Source organism: Stenella coeruleoalba (genome assembly GCF_951394435.1).
Source record: "Stenella coeruleoalba genome assembly, chromosome: 13".
NCBI classification, from domain to species: Eukaryota; Metazoa; Chordata; class Mammalia; order Artiodactyla; family Delphinidae; genus Stenella; species Stenella coeruleoalba.
Window position 1 is genome coordinate 83,450,992 of NC_137159.1, and position 20,477 is coordinate 83,471,468.

The following is a 20,477-nucleotide window of genomic DNA, read 5'->3' on the forward strand; positions in this document are numbered from 1 at the left end:
TCTCAGCACTCCCCAAGCTGGCACAGACCTGCAGCTTCTCATCCACGTCGTCATCGCTCTCATCCAGGTCTTCATGGAGCAGTCGCCATTCATACTCGACGTGAACGTGAGAATTAAACCTTCCAGATAAGGCTTGGGTCAGCTGAGAACAACAAAGCACTGTCGGTGACGCTGTTCAAATACTCGGCCTTGTAAAGCGGGTGTCCACCAACATGGCCAAGAGGTAGCGGGCAGGGAGCCTGCACCCCAGTGTGAGGCTGGCTTATACAATTCGCTGCGTCTCAGGTCAAGCCCCCACACTCCCTAATCCACAGATAACCTTGAAGCTCAAGCCCGACCACCCCCATTTAGCGCTTTGTAAGCTGCAAAGTTGCAGCACGCCGCCAAGGGGTTGAGATCTAAAGGGTGACGGTCAGCCTGCCGGTACCCACAACTGCACGCGGGAGCATCTCAATCTGAGGAGAAGGAACGTGTCCACTAACTGTTAACCCCGCTTTTCCTGACCAGCACGAGGGAATGAAGCCCTGCGGAAAATGACGTGAATGACCAGCTTCTCAATTCTCTCCAGGAAGGTAGAGAGCTGGTTCCAGGTGCACAGGAGAGAAGTTAATCCATGAGATAAATGGGCGCCTTAGCACATGAGGGTCTGACTTTTCTCCAAAGCCAGACAGCAGCCATGTGGTCTTGGGCGACTTACTTAACCCTTCCGTACCTGTCTCCTCATCTGTAAAATGGGGTAACAGTAGGTACCTATTAATTAATGGTTTACGGTAATTATCAAGATTAAATGAGTTATTGGACATGAAGTGCTTAGGATAATACCTGTTAGCAGTCCTACAGCTCTGCAGCACCGACTGTTAATGGTGCCATGGACTGAGCACTTACTCTGTGCCCACTGCTCTGCAGAGTTCAACAACGATTCCCCCCAAAAACCTGCGAACTGGTATGCCTGAGCCCCCTTCACACACAAGGCAACGGCGGAGAGAGCTGGCGTGACCTTCCCAAGCTGCAGCGGTGGAGCCCCCTGTAAACCCGGCCTGACCCAGAGGGGCCTCAGCTCCACTCACCCCAGACGAAGCCAGGGCCGCCGTCAACATGCGCCACCAGCACATACTGACTCGTGTTCCGAGTGTCACCACAGGGGGGGATGGTCACCTCCTCTCTAAGGGGCCCCAGGACACCTTCTCCAAGCCATCCCCTCTAGGCCACTGGGATCTGCTCAGGACCCTCCTGCAGGCTCCGAGAGAGCCCTCCCCAGGGAGCGGCGTCCCCAACTCCACCCTGTCCGTGCCGGGTGGTGGGACACTCACCAGCTCCTCACAGCGCTCGTGCCTGAGGCGCTTGGCGATGTCCAGCGGCGTCTCTCCTGACTCGTTAGCTAAGAGGCGGGGGAACAAACAGACGTGTTACGGCAAAAGCAAGCAGAGGTCTGACACTGAAAGGCAATTAGAGAGAACCCGGCGAAGCAGCACCAAACGGAACTGAGCACGACTCACGAAGCCCAGCTAGTTCGCCCCAGTCGGTGCTGAACTGTCCTGAAATCGCACAAAACTGCAGCAGTGTGCAGTCGGTAAGGTTTTATAAGACAAGGTTTGAGCTAATCTAATGAAGATAAAACCACTGAAGTAGCCAACTAGTGGAAATAAATATCCAAGGCACAAGTTGTTGAATAAAGCAGTTCACGGTAATTCTCTAAGCAAAAGCACTGCTCATCTAGTTCCAGGCAGCCGACTGTAGAAGACCTTACACCTCCTTTTAAGCAGTCTGAAGATTTGGAATTGTGTATTTTCTTCTAAATGAGCCTCAGTCAATGAGATTTAATGATTAATTAAAAAAGAAAAAAACCCAACTTGGCTCGCAAGCAGGCATGTGCCTTCTCTCTGCTCGTTGCTCTCCGTTTAACAGTTCTTCAAAAGCTCCACCTCAGGACAGCATCACAGCCGGACACCCTCGGGCGAGACTGTGCCTGGCCGGCTACAGGTCAGGGTCCCACAGGGGAGGGAGGGATGAAGGCCAAGCAGATGTGGGTCCCTTGTGGAGGAGGCTTGGTGCCAGTGAACAGAGGGGCAGTGAACAGTGACTCTCACCAGTAAACATGCCCACCCAGAGCCAGTGAGGGGCTCAGCATGATCCCAGGTGGGGGTCAGGAACAGGAGGGCGAGATGCCCAAACCTGGTCCAGGTCACCTGGGTACCAGCGACAGCTGCAGGGCCATCCTCTGCCTCTCAGAAAATGCCTGCACATGACGGCAAGCCTACAAGACAGCAGAGGGAAACTGCTGCTGAGCACGAGACCACAGCAGCCTCGCAGGGCGGGACTGACTCCCCGGCTCTGCCCAGAGCCCCGCACCAGGACTGCGCGGGGCGGCGCGGGGCGGCTCACCGATGCCGATGGAGGCCTTGCCCCGCAGCAGCAGCTTCAGGCACTCGGCGCTGTCGGTCAGGCAGCAGTAATGCAGGGCCGTGCTGCCCTTGCCCGTCTGCTTGTCCAGGTTCCCACTGGCAAGGACGGGAACAGAGAAAGAGAGCAGTGAGGCACAGGCCAGAGGACTGGGGCTGCCCGGGCAGGGACTCTCAGCTCGGCCAGGGTGGCTTGAACGCAGCCACAGACAATATGCGAACGATGGGCATGGCTGCTTTCCTTCCCCGGGAGAGGAAGCCAGAACTCGGGTTCACGGAGGGCAGGGTTTCTCTCAGTCCTCCTCCGGGGTGGGGGGCCCACAGCACCAGCCCTGCCTGTGGGCAGGAGGAGGCCTTGGCTTAAGGCCATCGGGGAATAAACAACAGTGGCAGAGCCCGCCAGAAACGGAGCAAGGCACCTGTGCGCACCTGAGCGGGGGCACAGGCAGGTGAACCTGGCATCCCTCCCGCTTCACTGGCAGTGCCCATCTGGGCCTTAGGAAGCCTGCGTGACTTGCCCAGTCTGTCCCACACAGAAGGACGGGGTGAGCTTCTCTCATCTTACTAACAACACTCTTGCCAGGAAGGGGAAAAGCCGCTCTTCCAAAGTTCGGAGTCCCCAGGCTCCTCTGAGCTGCCCTGAAAACAGGCTATGGGGGAACCGTGAGGAGACCACAAAGATTCTTCCAACACAAAACAAAACCAGGAGATCCCAGGACAAGCCACTCACCCCACTGGTGGAGGTGGCCCTGGGCCTGTTCGGAGCTGGACAGACATGTGGGAACAGGAGCGTGCCCATCAGGTGATGCCCGCAGCTCCCATCAGCAGGAAACCAGCCACACTTACTCCTTCCTCCCGCCCTCCCTTTCTTTTTTAAAGCAGCTACGTTTTCAGTGTGAAAAAGGAGCCTCGCTTCTGATCTCCCCTCTACTCCTGCTGTCCTCCTCCCATTCTGGAAGAAAAGAAACCAGGATTCCGCTTCTCCTGCCCCCGAGAATTTGCACTGAGGGGGATGGTACCGCTCAGCTGCTCACGGAGCTGGCCCCTGCCACGCTGCTGGCGCGGGGACAGCATTCGGGCTCCATCAGAGGACAGCTTCCCCCAGGCATCCAGAGAACTCCCGGCTCCCGGGGAAGGAGCTGCCTCCCAAGCTCCTCTACCTCTGGCCATTTCTTCTTCGGAAGACAGCCGGGAACGGCAGAAGATACAAAATGCAAAAAATCTCTCCTTGCTTCTGCACTTTGGGATCTTCTATTCCATCTGAAGCCAATTCCTGTGGCTTTTAACCAGCACCGGCCCCTCCAGCAGCCACCCACCCACCCACGCCAGGCTCAGGCAGTCAGGATGCTCCTTGCCGGGGCTTCACCACTGGCCTTCAGCTGCCAGGGAGGCCCCGCACCAAGCGAGGCAGAACGCACCAAATGGGACTGCTGGGGCCAGGGACGCCGTCTGCGCATGTCCTCTCTAAAGTCAACTTCTAATTAAAAATAACAGCTTTTCTAACCACGCAGAAAGCCCACCACCCCGAGTTGCGGTTTACAACGTCAGCTCGGCCAGCGGCTGGAGGAGGATCTCTGCTTCCTGCTTCCCTCCCGCTCTGCTCAGGGGGCCCCGCCTGGACCTCGTGGGACCCGCACCTCACGGCACAAGCAAAGGGGTGGTCGTGGGGGCCACAGACAGAGGCTGCTTTCCCGGGGCTCGGAATTCAGCAGGGCTATCGACGGGGCGTCTCCCTGAGTCCCAGACACTAGAGGCGGGACCTCGCAGACCCCGGGAGGGGGCTTTATTAGGATTGCATCCGAACACTCCACACCTGGCAGCACTGTCCCTGTCCCATGATTCCTCTTCAGACCCAGGGAAATTCCAGCATCTTGGCCACACAACTAAAGCAATGGGGCAACCCCTGGCTCCATTCTCAGAAACACCAAGGAACGAAATCAAACACCTTCCCTGATTTTAGAGCACCTACCTGTTCTGAACTAGAAAGTCTACAATGTGAAGAGAAGTCCGGTCCACGGATCTGACAGCCAGGTGGAGGGCAGTTTCATCTGGCTCCTGAAGACCAAGCAGAAACATCCCAGAATTCCAAGGGGAGCATTCAATTCTGTGTCCCACATGAGAAAAATTGTGTATTTCTCTTCCAAAAGCCTCTAAATCTTTCTTTTGAAAAACGTTACCTCTAAGATACCAAGGGCCCCTTTAATCTCCACGGCAAACTCTGCCCCTGGGAACCTGCGTTTAGAGACTGGCCCTATTCCTCCTTCCTCCACGGGAAATAATGAGGAATTCAGGGGTTTCATGGCAAAGTCCTCTCGATCTTTCTGCCCTCATCCCTGCCTCTCAACATGAGGTATTGCCTGTAAGAGGGGTCTCCATTCAGGCTCCAGGAAGGTTCCCCGGGCTCTTAAACCTGCTCCCTGGGTAAATATAAATGTATGTCTTAAATGCTGGGTTCAATTTTTTCATTCTATACTTAGAGATAACGCCATCAATGCTAATACCTGGACTGCCTTTAGTTGCTACTAAATGGCACATGACTACCCCTGCCTCTTCTGAAGGAAGTTCTGGCCGGTGGGAGAGAAGAGTCACGAATGAAGGCTGTTTCAGGTAGGTGGGTGGGAGGGAGCTGGAGGCCAAGGGGAGATCCAGGTAACGGGGAACGTGGGGCAGAGGGAGACAACGGGCCACCCCCTCCTCCTCCTCGGCTGCAGCACAGCTCTGAGCTGAGCATACGCGGCCCTGGGCACTCTGGCTGCAGTTCCCTGTCTTACTCTCAAACACTGGACATTACGGTTTCATACAACGTGCTCAGCTGCTAAGGGTGACCCAGTCCCGTGCGCCTTTATTCTGAGGGTAAGGAGGGTCCAGGGGGCTGTGAGTGTGCGTCCACGAGGGTTAGGAGGGTCTGGGGGGCTGTGAGTGTGCGTCCACGAGGGTTAGGAGGGTCCGGGGGGCTGTGAGTGTGCGTCCACGAGGGTTAGGAGGGTCCGGGGGGCTGTGAGTGTGCGTCCACGAGGGTTAGGAGGGTCCGGGGGGCTGTGAGTGTGCGTCCAAGGGCACACCCACGGAAGAGAATTAGGCCACACTGGCTGTAACACTGGTGGTTTCCTGCGGACGGATCCCGACGGTGAGACCCCACCCTCTTGGCCCAGTTCCCCCAGGGAGGAGGGCAAGGGGAGCAGGCTGGACAGCGGTGCACCAGGCCCGGTCCAAGCTCTCCTTCCCGGCGTGGCCTCGGGAGCTGCAGCCGAGGCCTGGCTGAGGCGCTAATGCGGCTCTCGGACGACAGAAGGAGGCGCTTAGGCCTCTGAGAAGACGCTCCTTCCCCCGGGGATGGACCTTCCTTCCAGAGCTGCCATTACAGGTCTGGTTTAAGAATCACCCACTAATTTCCTCCCCCAGGACCCACTGCCTCTTCTTTCAGAGGCACACGACTTTGTCAGCATTTCTGCTGACACTGCCTTGCCACTCCCCACCCTCTCACCCTTTCTTTTCTGTTTTTACAGGTCTTTCCTTACATGTCCATTGGCCAGTGGGATTTTTTCTGTAAGATCCACACCATCAGCGTATGCTTGGAGTAATCCAAAAATATCTCTTGCTTTGACAGCCTCACAAAGGCTGTGAAGTTTTGCCGCGTTATCCGCGTGTCTTTTCCTTGCGTACTTCCTCTCAATGTACTTGGCAGTAATGTAGTCCTTTCTTGCATTCCTGAAATCAAATATAATTGCCTCGTAAATGATTAAGGGCCTCTATTCAAACAGATCCCAACACCCACTCATCTATAACTACTTAAAAAAAAATCCCGTCCCACCCTCCTCGTAATAAGCAGTATTGGCAGAAAGACGGGAAGCGGGAAACGGGCGCCGCGTGGCTCCCCCTCGGCACCTGCGTTCGCTCAGCCTCCAGGCACTTTCAAGAGGCCAGAAACCCTCCAGCTGCCAAGACAAGTGGAATCAAGGCCCGGGTCTAAGGGCTAAGGGGCCAGGTCGCGGGGCTGGCAGCCCTCATGGGAAGCCTGTCTTCCTGTTTGCGGGCACCGTGCCTAGCAGACAGGCTCACCACACACCTGACGAACCAAACGACTGTCCATCTTCGCGGTCTATTTCCTGGCCTTCACGCGGCCTTGTGTGTGCAGACCCTGCCTCTCAAAGGAGCTCGGAGTGCCAGCAACTCCAGGGGAGCCAAAGAAGCCCGGGCTCAAATCCTGCCCCACCACAGACTGACGTGCAAGTATGTGGCCTCAAGTCTTCTTATCTGTGCAAATGCACACGGCCTGTGAGAAGGGAATGAGCTGACACGTTTGCTGCGCTCACGGCAGGTCCTTAGGGCCTCGGAAAGTACCGATGACCTTGAAAGACACAGCAAGAAAAACAGCAGCTCCTGGTCCAGAGGACGCAGCATTTTGCTCCAAGGACTCTAACATACAGCAGCAGCAATAATAAGACACGATTGTTGAGGGACAGTAAACACTAATTACTTCACGTGACAGTCAAGTCAGAAGTGCCAAGAAACGACCCAGTGTCCATCAGCTGAGGAACAGGTGTCCATACAATGCAATACGACTCAGCCACAAAAGGAAGGAAGCACTGACACAGCCCATGATGTGGACGAAGCCTGAAAACGTTAAGTTACATGAAAGAAGCCAAACACTGAAGACCACACACTGTGTGATCCCATTTACTGAAATGCCCAGAACAGGCACACCTGCAGACAGGTACGCAGTTGCCCAGGGCTGGGAGAGCGAGGGGAGAGAGTCGGGGATGGCCAACAGGTATGGGGGTTCGTTCCGGGGTGATACAAACGTTCGAAAATCGCTTGTGGTGATGGATGCTCAGCTGTGAATATACTGAAAGCCGGCAAATTGTCCATTAAATGGGTGAATTGTATGGTATGTGAGTTACAGTTCAACAAAGCTCTTAAAAAAAAATGTCAGGGAAAACCAAATTCCAAATACAAAAACCTGACTTTAGCCAATAGAGCTACCAGGGATATAGGACGAATGACACGAGAGGACTGAGCCCCCTGCTTCTTCTGTCCCCTCTTTCTGGAAAGTGTGAGGTACACTGAGATTTCACAAGGTCAGGCAGGGGAGGCTGAACTAGAAGAAGGGGCCTGGGTTCCTTCCCCCCCACCCCCCGCAGGCTGGCGGTCAGCTCTGAGAGCGCACAGTCACTCAGGCCTGGCTCCCGGTCACACGGCCGGATCTCAGCCCAGCTCCAGGCTCCCCCGCCCCCACCCCCGGTGACCTCTGTGTCGTGAGCACAGCTGCTTGCAGGACTAGACGAGATGCCACACTGAGGCCTTTAGCCCAGGGTTTCGGATGTAATCACTGTGGCAGCACAGAACGAAGAGGGGCTGGTGGTGGCCCAGGCGGGTGGGACCCGCCAGCTCTTCTCTGCTGGGGCACCGCTCACTCCCACCCTGCCACCAGGGCTGCACCCACCACACCTGCTTCTACTACCGTCAGGGGCCCAGCCCCCCACGTCAACCCACCAGGCTTCGGGAGTGGGCAGGTCAACTCCAGGCTCCCAGTGTGGCGAACACCACTCCGACTGCCTCACCCGATGAATCCACTGCCTGGGTGTTTCTAAATGCAGCCTCGTGTGAACCGTGCTGGTGGACTTCACACATCACCCCACACGTGGACAGCTGCTGCGGGCTTACAGGTCACATTGAGATGTGCTGTCCATCTGACCCTCACAACAGTGCTGTGACTGTGAGCCCGTCCCCTCCAGCAGCCGGACAGCTCTCGGGGCTGCCCTGCTTTGCTGGACTGAGCTCTCCTTGCGGGGCTCCCAGCCAGCGTGCCGCTCAGCCTGCTGCCTGGTTCCCGTCTGGGGTTGACAACTGACAACCTGTCTGATGAACCTCTATGGGTCCCTTCTGATGGGCAGTGGGGCTGGACATGTGTCAAGGTTTAGGCGGCTCCAGTAATCACTGTGGGACAGTCAGGAAGGGGCTAGAGATGAACTGGACCCTTTACTTTTTAAATGTATTATCCACTTGTCCAGGGCTCTGGGTCTCGTCCCCTGAAGGTCGTCCCTCCACAAGCTCAGGTACAGGTCTGTTCTGGGCAACACCACGCCCCATGGTTTCGTGGAGGGAGTTCACTCTGCCGGAGCGATTCCCCCACCCCCTCTTTTTTTGGGAAAGGCTAAGGTTTTTGGAGAAAAGGCAATGAACTTAATGTAAGAATGCATTTGGCATTCGTGTTCAGAGAGAGGGGCTTCTTATACTCCCGAAGGACATGGCCTGCACGAGGGCCCTAAGTCACAGGAGAGAAACACTCCTGTGGCCTCTGGGAGCAGACACAAACCTGGCTGCTCCCCCTTCCCGCCTACGTGTATCTCTCAACACCCCCAAATCCATCTGAGGATTCACAGCCCACGAGATGGTCTTTGGCTTCCCTTTCAACAAATTTATCTGCAGATGGTGTGTTGCTCTGAGATAAAGCCAGATTTAATCTGGAAGTAAAATACTAGCTTATTTAAGTAGCCACAGAGCTAGGACTTCACCTCTGACCCGTTGATTCATTATATATGTATTTCCCACCACAAGCAACACATTGTGGTGGGAGATACAAAAATGAGTAAGACGCAATGTATTAGAAAAATATGTGTAAATACCTCGGTACAACGTAAAGTGGGATGAGCTGCTTTAAAACAGAACTGAGTGCTACAGGAGCACAGCAGCCCAGTGACTGATTTCAGCTGAGGAGGTATCAACGTGGGTGGCATTTTGCCATCACATTGGTCATCTGCTCTCATTTTGGAAAAATAAGAGGGGGAGGAGTAAACGTCCTTTTCATTTGTGCCAAGGCTGGGGGGCGGGGAGGGGCCCCAATGCAGACGCCACGTTTATATCCAAGAGTCCCAAGCAGACGGTATTCATTTTTTTAGAATCATCTTGCCCCACAGTAAACAAATGATCTGCTTTTATAAAGTGCCCCTGGTACTTGGAAGAAATGAGTTACCATATGCTTTGTTCAAAGTTGATCAGTATTACAGCATTTCGGGAGACCAGTCCCTTCACCGCGAGAGCAGGTGTCCGTTAGACAGTAAGTAAAGTGCCGCAGTGGGCCGCGATGTTTCCTGTCCTAAACAGATCTTCTCATATCCCAGGAAGAGTCAGCTCTCCTTGGGGTAACTCTCCAACTGACACCTGCCCCGAGAGGACCCTAACTTTTCAGGGCGTGTGGAATCAGCTCCCGGCATGTGTGCTGCCCCACTGCCCCCGCCCACGGCGAGCAAGCAGGGCTGCCGACACCAACCCGGCACAAGATGCGTGACCGCTTCACCCCTTCGCACGTCCCAGCGACTCTGCGAGGTGGCGACGGCTGCACCTGTTTCTCTTAGAGGAAAAGGGCTCAGAGAGGTTGACGAACCTACCCAGGTCCCACGATCGGGAAGGATGCAGCTTTCTGTGTCCCGCGCTGCCTCTCCAGGTCTGGGTAAGGATACAGACTTGGAACTCGGATCTTCATCAAGAAAGGACCATCACTTTATAGGCCCTGTGCCTGGAATCTAACGTCGCACCTCGTCCAATCTCAAGGAAACGCTTCCCCACTGACACTTGCTCCAGGGCCCGGATGTGACCTGACTGTCACCCAGCACCAACGCACGCGCGCTCACCTCAGACGCCGACACCTGCGAGGGTGTGGAACGCACACAGTACCTGCTCCTCCCTTTAGTTTGTCTAAGCTCCTTCACCGTATCAAGTCACCTCACCCAAGCGCAGAAGAGCACAGATCCCGTGAGCTCAGCTTCCAAAGACCGGCGCCCACAAGATGTTCCTGCCAAGGGCCGGGAACCACACCTCTCTGCAACGCTCTCCCAGCCTCTGGTCCTCCCTGTCCTTGCCGAGCCCCAGGGGGAGCCCTGCCAGCACTTCTACCTCAGGCTGCTCCCAGGGAAGGGCTGTCTCGGTGAATGAACCTCCTCCTCTCCCTCATCACCTGTTTCTCACTTGGCCTCCCCTGTCCACAGCGGGCCAGCTGGACGCCTGATGAGGCACGAAAGCTTCTTGATCAGGTTTTGTGTCCAAAGTAAAACAGAAACAAAGAAAAGCTTTTTGAAGGAAACAACACGCTCGACATTTGCACTGGGAAAGAGAACGGGACATAATCATGTATCTAGGACAACGGACCCTCCGCGCGGCTCAGAATTCACACTGAGAGAAGGCAGGTGGGAGAGCGACTCCCCTGCCCTGAGGCAGAAGCAAGGTGGTGCCCACACACCACCAGCAGGGGGCGCCACTCAGGACTCCCTCCGCCCCCGCCCACCGGCAAATCCGCTTTCCTCCGGCTCCTAAGAAAAGCTGCCAAACCAAGTTTCTACTTGGACATCCAAAAAGGTTCAAGTGACTTTATAAACAACATAGGCTGATTTCTTCCCTAAAGAAGCAACAATCGATGCACCCAAGCTTGTTTATTCCCCTGCCTCGGGGCAGGGGGTGGGGGGTGGGGCCCGGGGACAAGGCCAACCTTTGCTCAGAAAGCAAGAACAGCCAGCCCCATACTTACATGTCACTGCTCGGGTTGGGTTTGATCGAGTCCTCAGCTGGAAGGCAACACTCCATAATCTCATTGAAGCCTGCATTCCCAATATTCTTGGCAAGCTGCAAAAACAAAAGTCTATTTCAGGGTTCTCAATTATTAATACCTTCCACTGCTACACATGACTCACACAGTTGATTTATTTAATGGTCACTAAGAAACAGAGCAATAAAGTGGTTTGCCTTTAATGAAGCTGGACAAAACCCAAACCCCAAAGGTACCCATAAAACTAGAGATAAGAAACAGCATGCCTCTTACAGAGGAGTGTTCTCATAAAACGTCCCCTAGATAGAATGCCTCCACGGACAGGGAGAAGCAGTAACTCGGCCCAGCTTGAGTTTCTTTCCCTTCTCCCCACCCCCCAAAAAGAATCTGTGCTCGCTCCAACTGAAACAGATCTAACAGCCTTTACTTGCACCAGTGAGGGGGTGGCTCAGACAGCAGAGAGGGTGCTGGGCCAGGAAGCCAAGATTCGGGTTCAAATTGTGGTCCTATTTCCTGGCTTTGTGACCACAGGCAAGGCAGTTTACCCGAGCTTCAATTTCTTTTTAAATTAATTAATTTATTTTTGGCTGTGTTGGGTCTTCGTTTCTGCGCGAGGGCTTTCTCCAGTCGCGGTGAGCTGGGGGCCACTCTTCATTGCGGTGGGCGGGCCTCTCGCTGTCGCGGCCTCTCGTTGCGGAGCACAGGCTCCAGACGCGCAGGCTCAGTAGTTGTGGCTCACGGGCCCAGCTGCTCCGCGGCATGTGGGATCCTCCCAGACCAGGGCTTGAACCCGTGTCCCCCGCATTAGCAGGCGGACTCTCAACCACTGTGCCACCAGGGAAGCCCCGAGCTTCAATTTTTTAATAATAAAATGCAGATACCTACCTACCTACCTTGCCAGGTTGTAATAATGATAAAATGAGATAATTTCTGTAAAAGCATTCAATGAACTAGAGCGCTAAAAGTGTATCTGTTCCAATGTAAGGTCCTCACTTGCCGATCAACCTTCTGACTCGTCAGAAATGAGCAGGTTTTCACCAGTGCTCACTGATACAGGCACTGTGCTGGACGCGGCAGGTACAAGATAAACGCCAGGCCGCTCTGGCACGCTCCTGAAGGGATGTGCGGATCTGGAGTGACCAGGATCCTTAAGAGCGCGGATTTCATCCCAACCCCAGCACCCAGCTCAGCACCTGACCGAGATCGGACCCTTCAATATCTAACGAAACAAAGAAACCGAAAGGAAGCACCGGGCCCAGTGCTTTGGGGAGAACAGACATTTTCACTTCCACGTTGAAAACGATGCCGTGGGAGCAGCGACACTTCTGGTGCTTCTGCCCTCGGTGAGTCATGTGGACACAGGCTGAGTGGGACTCTCTGCGAGGAAAGGCTGAGCCCCAGTGGCCTCTTCTCGCTCCAGGGGGACCGGCTGGAGCAACAGCCAAAGGGATGTGGGTCAGACAGGGCCGAACTTCCTGGTGGCAGGTAAGAGGGGATCTCGAGGGAGGCCGAAGGACAAGGGAAACACGCAGTCAGCCTGATAATCGGGTGGGGAGCCTTCCTAACTCTTCCCTGTCCTTGACAAGTGAACAGAGCTTCCGGGTGCCCCGAGCCCCACGCTCTCAGCAGCCCTGCCTTGGGTCCTCGGTCCTCAGCCCTGTCCCCGGGGCCTCAAGGCGACGTCAGGTGGCAAAGCCCCAGGCTGCCTCACTGCACTTTCCTGGAGACGGGGCTGCCCGTCAGGGTGGTGCAGAGCAGGGGGCCCGGCGTACCATGGAGCCAACGCCCCGACGATTTCGGGGGCGCCTGGTGCCAGATCCAGGCTGAACCTCGGCGTCGGGGCCCCGGTTTAGAGCCAGGCCCACGCTAAAGGCCCCACCGTTCAGTGCAACGTGGACGCCATCCCGCACCCAAACCTCGTTATCTGCAGGGCAGTGACAGGACAAGCCACAGCACCTGCCCCTGGGAGCCTCCCGGTCTGCAAGGAGGAGGATCCCCCGGAATCCGAAAGCTGCTCCCCTTCTGCTTGGGCTTGGCTGGCTTACTAGGGGACAGCTGGTGCAGGGAGCCACCACGGCCGTGCGTCACACTCGTCGAACGCGGAGAAATATGCCGCCTCACAGCTTCACCAGCCTCCAGCGAATAGTTCAGCCTGCAGAGAACCCTCTGGAACCATCAACAAAAGCAAAGCACTTGCAGATGGAGGCTGCAGGGTCAGGTCAAGAAAATGTGCGGTCCAGCAGGCCGCGCGGGCAGGAGCCTAGGCAGCAGGAGGGCTGGTTAAACAGCCCGGACACACACGCCCTCCACTCCCAGAGCCCCATCCCCGGCATGTGGGGCTGCACCGAGGCTGACGGGGGGCCCTGGGGTGTTCAGGTGCCGCGTCCTCAGGGAAGCGAGCCCCAGGACACACGCGGAGCCCTCGGGCAGGCTGGGCTCCGGGCCGGGCACACGGGCCTGCTCCAAGGGGCTCGGTCTAACGAGACAGAGGTGAACGAAAACGAAAAAGAAGGGCACCGTGATACGGGCTGGACTGAGTGCTACGGAGACGGCCAGGGGCCGGCAGCAGAGCAGGGACCTGGTCTAGACACCCGCTCTCCCACAGCCCGAATTTGCACGAAAGCCTGTGTGCATCTCCCTCACTGCACAAGGCGCCCTGTGCACGGGGACCTGGAGTCACACATGCCTGGAGACCCGCAGCACCAACCCTTGAGGGGCCCGCTGAGCCAGAAAAAGGCCATAGGTTTTCTCTAGAAACTGTTTCCAGAGTTCGGGGTGAGGATGGGGAACCTCCTGCACCCTGTTTTCATGTTTCCAGGTGGAGGGTCACCAGTTCCTGTGACATTCTGTCTTCCTCTGTTTTTACGCACCCGGAGGAAAGAAGCGGACAGTGAGAGAGACGACGTCCCTGCCCGAGGGGCTCAGAAGAACGGGCACCCACAGGAGGCAGCATGTGGTGGGTGTGCCGCTCTGCCCGTGCCTGGGGCTGGGCTGCCACCACACGTGTGAACCAGATCGCCGATTCCGCTGTTTTCAACCATAAATCAGACCTTTGCTCTCTCAAGCGGTTCGAAACGCATGTAGGGAAATGGGGTGTTAGCTACTGGGCCCCTCAGGCCCCAGGAGGCTGGAAGGCTTGGAGCACACGGCACATCTTTAATATACAGGTGGGTAAAAACGCCCGGGGCAGTGAAGGAACCTGACCCTGGCAGGCGAGCTAAGAGACAGCTGTGAGCCCTGGACTGCTGCCTCCGAAGACCGGAGCACGAAAAAAGACCCTGTGGTGCGCAAAGAGAGCTGTGTGTCGTGCTTCACCTGCGCCTCTAGAAATTCTGCTTTTGGTCTATTTGACAAAGTATATAATATGCTCCTTAGTAAGTGGTACAAGTCTAACTATACATCACATACATGCATATGTTTGGGTGCTCAATTTTTTCTGGTAGGGTTTGTGGTTAAAAAAAGTTCAGAGTTGTGATTTAAGAACAAAGACTAGAACACAGGCTCCGGCCTCCCTTTTAAAATGGGGTTCTTGTTTAGGTTAGCTAAGACAAAGGACCTGGGACAATGCCTGAAGCATAACAGTCACTCAATAAACGGTACCTGGTTCTACACTGCTTGCTCCCCTCTGCAGCCCGAGTGGCTTCATTTCGGACCCCGGTGAAACCGCAGTACGACCTGTGAGGAAGCTCTTGGTTTCTGAGGGCGCTCCTCCCCACCCCCCCTCTCGGATCCAGCTGTCGGCTGGTCTGCTTTATATTTAACAGCTGGTTAACAACTTCATGAGGAGGCAGGAGAAAGTCATAAAATAGGCCCGAGTCAGTAATATGGGCTCCTGGGGGTTTCTGACCCTATTCTTTGATGGAAGGAGGTTTTTAAATTACTGACTCAAATTCAATTCCATAATACTGAAATTTCCTTTACTAATTTCACTTACGACGTGGGACTGATCATATGATACCAGGACCCTCTTACCGACAATACTGTTTTACGTAGCACCTGAAAATCAGAACTGAAATCGTAATCTTCTATGTTAAGGAGGAACTTTATCTTTTTAAAATTTATGCTTATCAGGAGGTTTTCTGAAAGCAGATTGGCTTTAAAATCTAAGGATCTTAGGCTGGTGCATGCTAGAGTAGTTAAAATGGTACAGCTGCCCTGAACTCCAATCAAATTAATACTGCAATTACCCCAGTTTCTTTCCACCGAGTAAGAAGTGATTCTAGAAGCAGGAGGCAAAGGGAAGGAAAGATGACTGCTGACCAGCCACCTTCACGGATGCTGCTGAAACCCACTCGGTTGACACGGGAATCAAGCATGCTTTGAAACAAAAACAAATTAAGAAGGAAATGGTGAAACCGCCACGACATATCATCAGGGGAAACTGTTTACAAACCCCAGGCCAGAAAATACTTTATGGAATTAAGCAAAAGACTTCTGTCATGAGGACCACGGTGAGACCGTATGGGGGGACAGGAGCTGCACTTTACAGGGTGGGTGAGCATCTGTCTGTTTAGAACACAGTGCCAGCCAGGAAATGAAAATCCCTGCTCGTGTATCTGCTGTCTCCATCAGGCCGTGCAAAAACCCCTCTCCTGACACAGCACATCCATGTGTGTGGCTCTGTGACTCTGCTCTGGAAAGCAGCCCTATCCGGGCTGCAGCCTCGGACACGACAGCAAGTTATCTTCCAGTTCACCCTCATATCTCTTTAATAGGGTACAAGGGGTCTAATTAACATGTGCTGCCCAAGAAAACGTATTCTGATGAACACACCAGCCCAAGACCCTGACACCACTGCTCTGTGAACCTGAAAGGTTCACAAACAGAGCAGTCAACCCGGGTGGGGTCTCCCTGCAGATTCACACATTAGGACGCGCAGATGATTTTTCTGGAAGGATTTTGTTCAGATCATCTTGGAGGAGAAGGTAACAACGATAATAATAATAGCTAATACTTCATAGTTCTCACTATGTGCTGGATGTAATTCTGAACACACACACACACACAGTGTGTGTGTCAAGCCTTCAGGAGATCTTTTGTTCAGGCATCTGACTAAGCAAAATAAAAGAACCAGGCGCTCTAAAAAGGCTCGACACTCTCATGCTTTACAAATGGTACTAACGACACCTGACACACACCCTCCACCTATTGCTTAACAAACAGCTGAGGAATAAGGGTCTGGAGGTGGTGTCATGCCCGCAGTACCAGGGTTGGGGTGAGAGGGGGAGACGTCTGCCTCCTGTGAGTGGCCAGACAGGCGAGTTCAGGGGCAAAGAGAGGGTGGGAATAAATCCCACGTGATTCAGGCCTCTGCCCTTTGTTTTTCTGATAACCACTCAGGAAAAGAGGCTTAGATAAGAGAGCGTTTAAAGCTATGGCAGAGATCAGACATCAGAACCATCTGCAGATCTTAGTTAAGCAGCCTCTTCCTGATTTCTCCATAATGGCTGACAGTTGGTCAAACTTTGAACGCCTAGGAGAATATACAGACAGATACAGACGGAGGCTCCAGGAGAAGACACAAAGCTCTGAGCCTGGGATCAGAAGCCAGCTCATCTTTTCATCGAAATGGAGACATTCTCCTTCCAACCGTCTCTGGCGTTCCTCTCTGCAGTAGGCAGTAGTCTCAGGCAGATCGTCAGTTAAGTTTCTGAGACACGTGTAAGCAGGTATAACAGATGTGCCAGGATCAGGCTCCTACCAGCTTGCACAAGCCAGCTGTTAGACAGCCGTTATTAAAAATTACATGATATAAACTCGTGATCAAAGAAACTATACTAGGAAGTCCCTGGCGGTCCAGCGGTTAGGACTCCCCGCTGCCACTGCCGGGGCCCAGGGGTCAATCCCTGATCGGGGAACTGAGATCCCATAAGCTGCCTGGTGCATCCTCAGAAAAAACAAACAGAAAGACTATACTAAAAACAAAGTAATACTCAATGCATCACTTCCTAACTATTTTACTGTGCTGTTTTTGAAGTTGTATTTGTGCGGCAAACTTACTACATAATGTGTGCGGTCTTTCCCACCGCACATTCAGTTATCCACACTGCGGCCTGCAAATGGCCACGGTGGGAGCATTTACATCATGTGCCTGGGACTACAAAGCCGGGCTTTTTTCCCTCCCAGAGGGCTGGCGGTTAGACATTTGTCAGGCATGAGGATGGGGAATGAGGAGGGATGGTAGTGATGTTTAAATGCTCTCCACAGGGAGAGTCCTCAAGGGTTGAGAGTGTGAGCTCTGGAATCAGATTAAAGAGGCCTCCACCCCAGATCTGGTGCTTTGATAACTACATAACCTTGGGCTTGTTAAAACATTCTAAGCCTCAGTTCCTCTTTTGTAAAATGGGGATAATACACCAGGGCCACAGGGCTGGAGTGAAGAGCAAAATGACCTAGGACAAAGCGCTGCGCAAAGTGCCTGAGGAGCGCCTCGTACAGAATCAACAATTATTACTTCAGCATAAACCACTTAACACTTCCAATGTTTTTAAAAAAACCCACCAGGGCAGTACAGCCACTGCAGGCAGTAGTTTACCAGGGCTCACTGAGAAGTAATTTATGTGTCTCTGAAAATATACCGTGAGAATTTCAAATCTATGCCATCGCCAATTACCCAGGATACCGCCTGCACACACACAGCTCTATGATGGAGGCTGTATGCGTTATGACATTAAAAATAACTGTAGTGTGTAACCAAGAATACACTGCTTGGGTCCCGCCAAGGCTAGCTTAGCTGTAAACCTGAAGTAATCAGTGATGCTACTAAAACTGGGCTACCAGAATCCACTCCAGTTTCTCCCAGCTTTGTCTCTCAAGACCGTAAACGAACTCCTTGGAAGGACAGGAAGGATTCGACAAGACAGTTCTAAATGCATTACAAGTTCAGACACGTTGGATCCAGGATAGTCATCGGTACGACTTACGGCCCTGAGAGATCTACTGACCACAGTAATCGATTTTCTGCCAAGACTACTGCTCTTGACATTAAAATCCATGGCAATCAATATCCACTTAATAGTCACTGTCCAATGCTCAGCCACCTCAAGAAACAATTTCAAACACTACCTTCTAATCGGCAGTCATAGACTTTGAAAACAGTCCGAAGAGCTCATGTTTTAGGCGCCCCAAAGCACCGCCCATGTGTGATATGCTTGTTCCTCAGTGGAGCCAGTCTCAACGCTCTGAAAGTCACTTTACAGGAAATGCTTCAACCCCCTAATACACTGCATGGCTTATGTGTTATCACCCAACCAACAATGAAACACCTTTTTCTTTAGAAACAAAGGCAGTAGAAGCAAATACCAGTATCTCTCCCAAAAGGCAACAATAAGAGACAGAGGACAAGTCCACCGGAGGCTTGAGCCAGGTAGTGACCGCACCGCAGACTCGGCAGACGACTCAGTCCTTTACCGGCTCTGGGCTCTGGGTTCTGCACCTGCTTAATGACTGGGGTGAACTGGACTCTGCCACCATCCTATTCCAGAATCTCACACCAGTCTCAACGCTCCTTTATAAGTTCAATTCATTTTATTCATTTAAGGATAAACCTTTGTGGGACTTCCCTAGTGGGCCAGTGGGTAAGACTCCGTGCTCCCAATGCAGGGGGCCCGGGTCCGATCCCTAGTCAGGGAACTAGATCCTGCATGCATGCCGCAACTAAGAGTCCGCATGCCATAACTAAGAAGTCCGCATGCTGCAACTAAAGATCCCGCATGCCACAACTAAGACCCAGCGCAGCCAAAACAAAAAAAAAAAGAATAAAGCTTTGCAACCCTCAACTATCACACTAGCAGCCGAGGAGGAGGAATTACCAATGAGTTTCTAACTGCCCAAATCCGCTTGGCAATATCAACAGCTACCAGCCCAGCGGAATTTTAAGAAACAGAAATGGATTCAAGTGCCAAAATGAAAACCTCGCTTTCAGATCATTTGTTTTCACTCCAAAATCAAGGATTCGAAACGTACCAGCAGCTCAGATGTTCCTAACACATCTAGCGTCAGGGACTGCATCCTGGAGTAGTGAACCCCCAGCTCTCGGTGGATCCCAGAACACTCAATGCAGGTCAGAATGCCCAGGTTGGTGGAGAGCCACGTAGGATCTGCCAAAGAGAATAGGGAAAATCGGAGCTTGTAAGGAGAGGGCAGGAGTCAGAACTTTTTTCTTGCAGTTACTGAACGTGGAGTTTTGTTGCATCATTAGCATTTTTTTTGGATCCTACATGTAGCTGGAACCCTCGTTCATCATTAATTACCACCAATTTACACACAATACACACATGCGCCCGCCCGTATCTATTCTCCCTCCTCTTCCTAGGGCTCCACCTCCCGGTCCTTCCATTCATTTGTTAAGCACTCCCAAGGGGCAGGGCTGTCTGTACAGGAATAGGACACAGCGCCCTCTAGTGGCCGAGGGTCCCTGGATACAGACCACCCCCATCACCAACCTGATGGTACCAGCAAAGGGGACAAAGTCTAGCACCACACGGGGGACTGTCTTAACACACGTCTATATGTCAAACATGCTAATAACCAGCAGAGAACACCCACTATGTGCTGAGGCCATGCTCTGTTCAGCGTAGAGTTGAAGCAATTATAGTAGCAATAATAGCTCAAGGTGTGAGAGCTTCAGAAATTACAGGTGCTTTCCCTTAATTTCTCATTTAACACATACAAGAGCGCCTGGAGGCACACAGGGCAGGTGTCTTCACCATCTTGCTCAGAGAGGTGAAGGGCCTTCCTTGCTTGAGGCTGCAGAGCCAGACCACAGCCCTGCCTTCACCTGGGCTCAAACCCACACCCGCACCGCATGTTTACTTGCTCAGCGACGCCTCCTGGCCGAGCGCCAGGGTAGGCACTCAAGAAGTGCGTGACGGATGAACGCTGAATTTACCGAAAACACGGAATTCAAAATCAAACATTCTTGAGGACAGGATCACAGCCCAGAAGTACAATTCTCTTTAGAATTGCTTGTTGCCCTCAGAAACTCATAGGAGGCAAGTATTGCAACCTGGGTCACTAGTTGATTGCAAAGTTATTTTTTAAATGTTCAAATTATAAACATTTTATCTGAGTTCAGAAATACTCCCGGGTGTGAAAAACTGGTGTTTTCACTTCACTAGACCTATTCTACCGAATCGACTGTGTCACGCTTTTGGTGGGAATGAGTGTACATTTAGACTGCTTTATATCACTCAGACTGTCTTTTAGCATTTTAAAACAAAAATGTCATAGCTTTGATCCCTTATAAGTGTTTTAGAAGTCCAAGTACTACACTGTCCTCATCTAAGAAAAAGCACAGTTCGCTACCTTCACTCCCTGCAGCATCTCCTGCCAAAGGTATGTTTTTAACAGTCCGAGACCCCATGAGGTAATTCCTCAAATTACCCCCAGATACAGCCTCCAGGGTAACAGGAACCTACGGCACTTCTCAACTGTCCACTCTATTTTTGTTGTGCCTTTTTTTTTTTTTTTTTTGCGGTACGCGGGCCTCTCACTGTTGTGGCCTCTCCCGTTGCGGAGCACAGGCTCCGGATGCGCAG

At 53.0% G+C, this 20,477-nt stretch overlaps 1 protein-coding gene across 8 annotated transcripts in view; it reads right to left on the reverse strand.

Moving 5' to 3' along the window:
- The window catches only part of ASAP2 (ArfGAP with SH3 domain, ankyrin repeat and PH domain 2), a 156,695-nt gene that overhangs the window by 13,467 nt on the left and 122,751 nt on the right, over positions 1 to 20,477 (reverse strand). For all 8 annotated transcript variants that reach the window (XM_079940344.1, XM_079940347.1, XM_079940346.1 and 5 more), the window contains 7 exons: positions 18,904 to 19,037; positions 10,921 to 11,015; positions 5,918 to 6,107; positions 4,369 to 4,454; positions 2,383 to 2,498; positions 1,311 to 1,378; positions 29 to 142 (listed from right to left, as the gene is read on the reverse strand). In XM_079940344.1, coding sequence (XP_079796470.1) covers positions 29 to 142; positions 1,311 to 1,378; positions 2,383 to 2,498; positions 4,369 to 4,454; positions 5,918 to 6,107; positions 10,921 to 11,015; positions 18,904 to 19,037 — 803 coding nt within the window. The remainder of the gene's footprint in view (positions 1 to 28; positions 143 to 1,310; positions 1,379 to 2,382; positions 2,499 to 4,368; positions 4,455 to 5,917; positions 6,108 to 10,920; positions 11,016 to 18,903; positions 19,038 to 20,477) is intronic.